Below are 6,495 nucleotides of genomic sequence, written 5' to 3'. Positions count from 1 at the left end.
CTCCAGCCTGGGCAACAAGAGCGAGACTCCGTCTCAAAAAAATCAATCAATCAATCCTCTATCATAGGAGTCTCAAAGTGAAGGCTCAGCTTCTGCTGTCTTTGTGCAGAGCAAGCAGAAAGATAGAGACCCCATGTTTTCTTGAGCTGGAAGCCTGCTCCTTCTTCCCCTATGAACCAGGCAAAAGAAAGCCCCTCCAGAGCTGGCCAGGCCCAATCCCACCCTCTTAGAGGTCTTAGGTTCCTTCTTGATCAAGTTCACATCTTTAGCATCCCTAAGGATTTCCAATGCCAGACATGGAGGAGATGGGGGTAAATGGCTGTGTCTTCGCTGCTTCAGGTACACCTGCTGGACAGAACGAAGCAGTGCTCCTGCACACACACCCATGCCAGTAGAGTAGCCTGGGGGCCATTCATGGGGTCCTGATTTTTCCAGTGTTTTCTTCTAGGGTTTCTAAGGGAGGCAGGGATCTCCCCACACACACCCAGAATAACCCAGGGGTCGTTTTACCCCCACCGAGAGCAGCCTTCCTGTCCTCGGTAATTGTATTTGTTAGCGATATTCCAATGAATGACAGTGAACATGAAGGTGGGAGCGATGCAATTTGTAAAATGATTCATCAAGAGTAATTTTCTATTGATGCGTCCCTGGTAATCGCAAGAAATCCGATGAGGTGGAATTGAGGAAAATTTAATTATAGAGATGAGCATCGCAAGCTAATATTGTAATAGCGTTTCCCACATTAACCTCATTTCTCATAAGGGTTTTTTCCATCAACCACAATGTTTGGTTCCCAGTGTTCACGTATTTGTTAGATGTTCTTTTCCCTTTGAATGTCCTGCCTTTTGTCAGTTTCAGTATCTCCTTATTCTCCACTTTCTCACTCTGCAGAATGGAGGTGCTGAGGGGCTCTGATAGAGGAATTAGGGCCTGCACCAAAGACGGCAGGCCCTGTTCTCCTGGCAGGTGGGGCTGGAGCTACCCACCCTACCCTGTATTAGAGAAAGATGGGTTAGGACCAGACTTCCAAACACAGTGGCTCCTAACTACCATGAGAGAAAGCAGCTTTGCTAAACCTTGCAAGACAGAGTATGTGCTCAATGATGGCTCACCTCCTTCCTCCCACTTGTGCCCATCCAAACCACAGAACCCAACCCTTTTGCTTCCTGGGGCATTGGGAATTAAAGGAATGATGATCTTGTCTGTGTTAGTCAAGGTGTATTTTGAATTCATCTGCTATTCTCATTGCTTTTAGAAGGGTAAGCATATGGTCTTCCTTCCTTCTTCTTGCCTACTCTGGACACTTGTTAATCATCCAGGCTATCCTGGGCACCTTTGGTGGTGGCAGCTGCTGTCAGGCAAACAGGAAGCACTGTCTTCTGAACATTGCAATCATCTTGGAAGGTTTCTTATAATCCTAGCTATCTCAGCTCTTGCAAAACCTGATTTGGTAAAGCACAACTCATCAGACTTATTGGCCAGCTGTTCTAAAAAAAATAAAATAAAAAAATATGTGCTTCTACTAAGCAATAAAGCAAGCAATGAATGTGAATGTCTTCAAAATATTACAAATAACAGAAGTGTATACCTTCTTTCCTTCACCCCAAATTGCTATACTTCCTGTTTCCCCATTGTGAAGCCCTGGGAGGTAGTAATAGTCCCTCTCATGTAAATGTTACTGTTTAACCCATTTATGCCTGAAGTTGCAATTTTTTGAAATTTTTTTTTTTTTTTTTTTGAGATGGAGTCTCACTCTATCAACCAGGCTGGGGTGCAATGGTGTGATCTTGGCTCACTGCAACCTCTGCCTCCTAGGTTCAAACAATTCTTCTGCCTTACCCTCCCAAGTAGCTAGGATTATAGGCACCAGCCACCACACCTGGCTTATTTTTGTATTTTTAGTAGAGACAGGGTTTCACCATGTTGGCCAGGCTGGTCTCGAACTCCTGACTTCAAGTGATCCACCTGCCTCAGCCTCCCAAAGTTCTGGGATTACAGGTGTGAGCCACCATGCCTGGCCCAATTGTTTGAATTTTTGCATGAGTGAAATATCAGACCTTGGCGATGACCCTGAGCAGTAGAATAACATGGTGAGTGATAAGCACTGCCTTTGGAGTTAGTCTGTCCTGGATTTAACCCCAGATTTGTCTCTAACTCCAGCTGCCTCTGTTTCCCCATCTGTAAAATAGGGATGATAAAACCAGCCCCCCTAGTTTTTTAGGTATGTGAGGATTATGGACTAATATCAACAGTAATTAATCCTAGCTGTATTTGTCTGTTCTCATGCTGCTAATAATGACATACCTGAGACTGGGTAACCTATAAAGGTAAGAAGTTTAAGGGACTCGCAGTTCGACATGGTCAGGGAGGCCTCACAATCATGACGGAAGGCAAAGGAGAAGCAAAGGCACATCTTACATGGTGGCAGGCAAGAGCGCCTGTGCAGGGGAACTTCCCTTTAAAAAAACCCAACAGATCTCATTAGACTTATTCACTATCACAGGAACAGCATGGGAAAAACCCACCATGATTCAATTACCTTCCACCAGGTCCCTCTCACAACAAGTGGGGATTATGGGAGCTGCAATTCAAGGTGAGATTTGGGTGGGGACATAGCCAAACCGTATCACTAGCTAAGCTTTTCCCAGCACTTAGTATATGCTAGGTGTCATTTGTAAACACTTTATATGAGTCAGCCCATTTAAGCCTCACAAAGTGAGAAGGAAGGTATTAGTACTTTACCCATTTTATTGATGAGGAAACTGAGGTACAAGGCATGGAGGTCAGAAGTCACACACCTGGTATGTTGGACGTGGGGATGCAAAACCAGACGGCTTTGCATCTGTAGTACCTGGGCTCTTGTATGAAGTGCTTCACAAAGTGACTGGCACATAGGAGGGGCCCAGCAAGGCAGCACTGTTCTGAGAGCTACTTCGAACTCCCACCCCGCCTCAACCAGGTTCAAACTTCATACTTCCAGAGTGATTGCGCTGTGGTCAGTTCATGCACCCTGTCTTAGGCTTCTAGGAAGCAGAAATCCAACTTATGCAGAGTACAAGGTGGACACTCAGCAGCTGAGATCTGGGTACAGACCTGGGTACAGACTTTGGCTGTGACACTCAGCATCTGTGTGATTTGGGGAAAGAGGCTTAATTCAGATTTGCACTTGCTGTTCCCTCTGCCCAGAATTCTCTTCCCCAGGATCTGTATGTTAATCATCACTCAGCTCAGATGTCACCTCCCCAGAGATGACATCCACCCACCTTGTCTAACATAAACAAACACCCTGTCACTCTCTAACCCAGGGGTCAGCAAACTTTCTTTGTAAAGGGCTAGATACAAAATATTTTCAGCTTGTTGGGTAAAATACAGACTCTGTCTCAAGTACTTAGCTCTGGTAGCACAAAAGCAGCCATAGACAATATGCAAATACATGGGCACAGCCATGTTCCAATAAAACTTTATTTACAAACACCAGCCACATTAGGTCCAAGGGCTGCAGTTTGCCAACCCTCTTCTCTCAATACTCTGGTTTTTTGTTTTTTGTTTTTTTGCCTTCATGACACTTACCACTGCCTGAAATAACCTTATTTATCTACTTGTTTATTTCTTTGTTGTTGTTCTCCCTCCACTGGATCTTAACCTTCCTATCTGGTTTGCTCCAGCACCTAGAATAGATCCTGGTATCTAATAGGTACTTAATATACCTTTATCAAATGACACAGTGCCTTGCAGACCATGGGTGTTTAGTAAATATGTGTTGACTGAATGCCTGGCACAATGTAGGTGCTTAAAAATATGTATTGGCTGAATCAGTGTCTGCTATCAAAGGTGCTCTGTAAACATGTGTTGAATGAATAAAGGCATGCACCATGCCCTGTACAGAGTGGGCTCTGTCCTTACGGGCTCAGTTTTCTCAGCTGTGAAATGGGACTGCTAAAAGAACTTCCTCATGAGATTGTCATGTGAATTAAATGAGGCGATGCATGGTGCCCAGTGCAGCACCAGGCACAGGGTTAAGTATGACTAGGCATCCTATTGGTGGCTGTTCTAATCCTCAAATTGCTCCCTTTGTCTTTCAGAGGAGGCACTGAAGCTGCACAATGGGCCCCTCCGCAACGCCTACATGGAGCAAAGCTTCCAGAGCCTGAACCCCGTCCTCAGCCTGCCCATCAGCCCCGCCCAGGTGGAGCAGGCACGGAGGAACGCAGCCTCCACGGGCACAGTGCTGGAGGGATGGCTGGACTCGTTGGTGGGCGGGATGTGGACTGCCATGGACATCTGTGCCACGGGCCCCACGGCCTGCCGGGTCATGCAGATCTGCAGCCAGACGGCCTGGAGCTCCTTCAGCCCTGACCCCAAGTCGGAGCTGGGGGCGGTCAAACCTGATGGCCGGCTCAGGTAGCACTGGGCACGAGGAGTGGGCCACAGCAGGATCTCAACAGGAAAGCAGCCAGAGGGGTTGTGAGGCCTGAACCCTGGCCTCCCACCCTGGGGGGGGCACCCTCTGAGAATGGGTCTCTCCTGGCCATAGAATGATGGAAAGGGAAGGTCAGCAGGTCAAAGCAGGATCAGCCAACAACCTGCCTTTGGCAAGCTGCGGGTGGGACGGCTCAGTCCCTGCACTGTGACGGTCTCACCTTTTCTGGTTGATCCTCAAGTCCTACAGGTTCCTTGTCTTCCCCGTCCAGTGACCCACCCCGCCCCCAGACGAGTGATTTTGAAACGTTTATTTTGAGCAGCAGAACTTTTGTTTACTGAGCACAGTCATAAGTGGAGTTCAGGGTGCGGACGAAATCCAAGCTGCTCTGGTTGAAGCTCAAGAGTACAAGGCTCCCTCCCAAAGCTCAGCCCTCCGGTCGGTCCCCTTGCCCAGGGTATCTCCTACGGTACCTCTTCAGAACCCAAGGGCTCTGCAAATGCCAGTTTGACAAGCACTGCCCAGACCAACCATGGGTTCAAACTCCAGCCCCGCCCTTTGGTTCATCTTTCTGCTCCTCCCTTGGCTGAGGGACTTTTGTGCCAGCCTTGGTCGTGGTCCCTTTCTCATGGAGACTGCAGCCTTAGGAGAGCTCTGAGCCTCTCAGTGGCCCTCCTTGGTTTGAGCTATTCTCCTTAGTAACTAGGTAAGTGGGAAAGCCTTTTGATGTGGCATGGCCAAGGTCTAGCCACAAGTGCAACTGCCACCTGTTCAGGGGTCTAGGCTTCCTTCCCTCAAGGCTGCCACACAAAGTAGCAGAAATAGGATGATGTTTGTGAGCACCAAACTCAAGACCATGACCTTCTTTGATCCTTGAAAATGGGAACTTTGATGGCCATGACCATGAAACTCACAAGGCAACCCCGTGAAACTCACAAAGCAATGCTTGGAGCAAAACTCCTGAGCTAGATAGCACAGCAGCACCCATCCCCTGCCAGAGCCCTTCTGTTCTGAGGTCAGACACACAAACCCTTTGTCAGTTGCATGCCGGTGCTGTTGGGAGTGACCAAACCGCATGAACCAGACTTTTCCCGTCCAGGAAATAGCATTTCAGATTTGGTTTTTAATTTCATGCCCTTCCTAATCCAAGGGGCCAACAGGCTCAATGGGACATGCAACATACAAGTAGGAAGGTTATTTAAACAACAAAAAACAGTATGATTCAAGTGTTTGAGTTATCAGAAACCCAAAAGGTTTCCCTGCCACGAGCCCCCTGGAGTGTCATCCCTGTTCACCAGGAGGGCCCTTCGCAGGAGGCGTCCCTTGCTCCTGTAATCCCATTTCGCCTGAATGGTGGGATTCCCTTGGAAAAAGGGCTCACCGCTGGTAGCCATCTGCCCTTCCCATGGAGAGCCAGTCCTGACACTTCTCTCCAGCATAGGTTTGAAGGGGCTGCCCTTCGTTTTGTGCTTGCCCCATCCCAAACCTCGCAAAGCAGGATGTCCTGTTAGCAATGGAGGATGTAGAGAAGGGTCACTTTAGATATTTATTATTTATATGTTTTAGTCAATGACTAATTAGTAGGTGCTGTTTTTGCAGCTTGTCAATTATGTTACTAACTGAAGCTGCCTTTATTCACAAAAGGCCCCTTTTCCCACCCTCTGGTGTCTGTCTCGGTTTATCTTTCTCTGCGTCTACCCCCCATCCTCCTCCTCCTCAGAGTAAAAGCAGGGGCATTGAACACCATGCCAAGAAAGCTCCAACAGGCATCTTCCACTGGCTTTGAGTGGGGTGCCTTGGAGACCATTGGAGCCTCACTTTTTCCTTATACAGAGTGTCAGCCTCATCTCTCTCTCGGATCCCAAGAGTATTGGAATTCCTGAGCCTCCCATCCTCCCCCCACTCACCCCCCACCACAGGCACGAGGAGGTAACAGGCAGAAAGCTTGGAGGGTGGGTGGGGAATGTGCTAGCTGCAGAGAGCTTGGGCCATCCCTGCTTGCTCCGTGGATGCCTTCCCATGGCCCATCTAATCATGGGCATCCGTGTGACCTTAATGGAGGGAAACAGGCTCCT

The 6,495-nt window shown here is 48.2% G+C and overlaps 1 protein-coding gene across 1 annotated transcript in view; it reads left to right on the top strand.

The window, feature by feature from the left end:
• The window catches only part of XYLT1 (xylosyltransferase I), a 197,955-nt gene extending 192,245 nt beyond the window's left edge, over positions 1 to 5,710 (top strand). Inside the window, exon 12 of the mRNA XM_011991189.1 lies at positions 4,083 to 5,710. Coding sequence (XP_011846579.1) covers positions 4,083 to 4,405 — 323 coding nt within the window. The 3' untranslated portion in view covers positions 4,406 to 5,710. The remainder of the gene's footprint in view (positions 1 to 4,082) is intronic.
• The last annotated feature ends 785 nt before the right edge of the window (positions 5,711 to 6,495 follow it).

This window comes from Mandrillus leucophaeus, unplaced genomic scaffold (assembly GCF_000951045.1).
Source record: "Mandrillus leucophaeus isolate KB7577 unplaced genomic scaffold, Mleu.le_1.0 Scaffold390, whole genome shotgun sequence".
Taxonomy (NCBI): Eukaryota; Metazoa; Chordata; class Mammalia; order Primates; family Cercopithecidae; genus Mandrillus; species Mandrillus leucophaeus.
The sequence above is the reverse complement of the archived record's forward strand: the minus strand, read 5'-3'. Positions and strand labels throughout refer to the sequence as shown.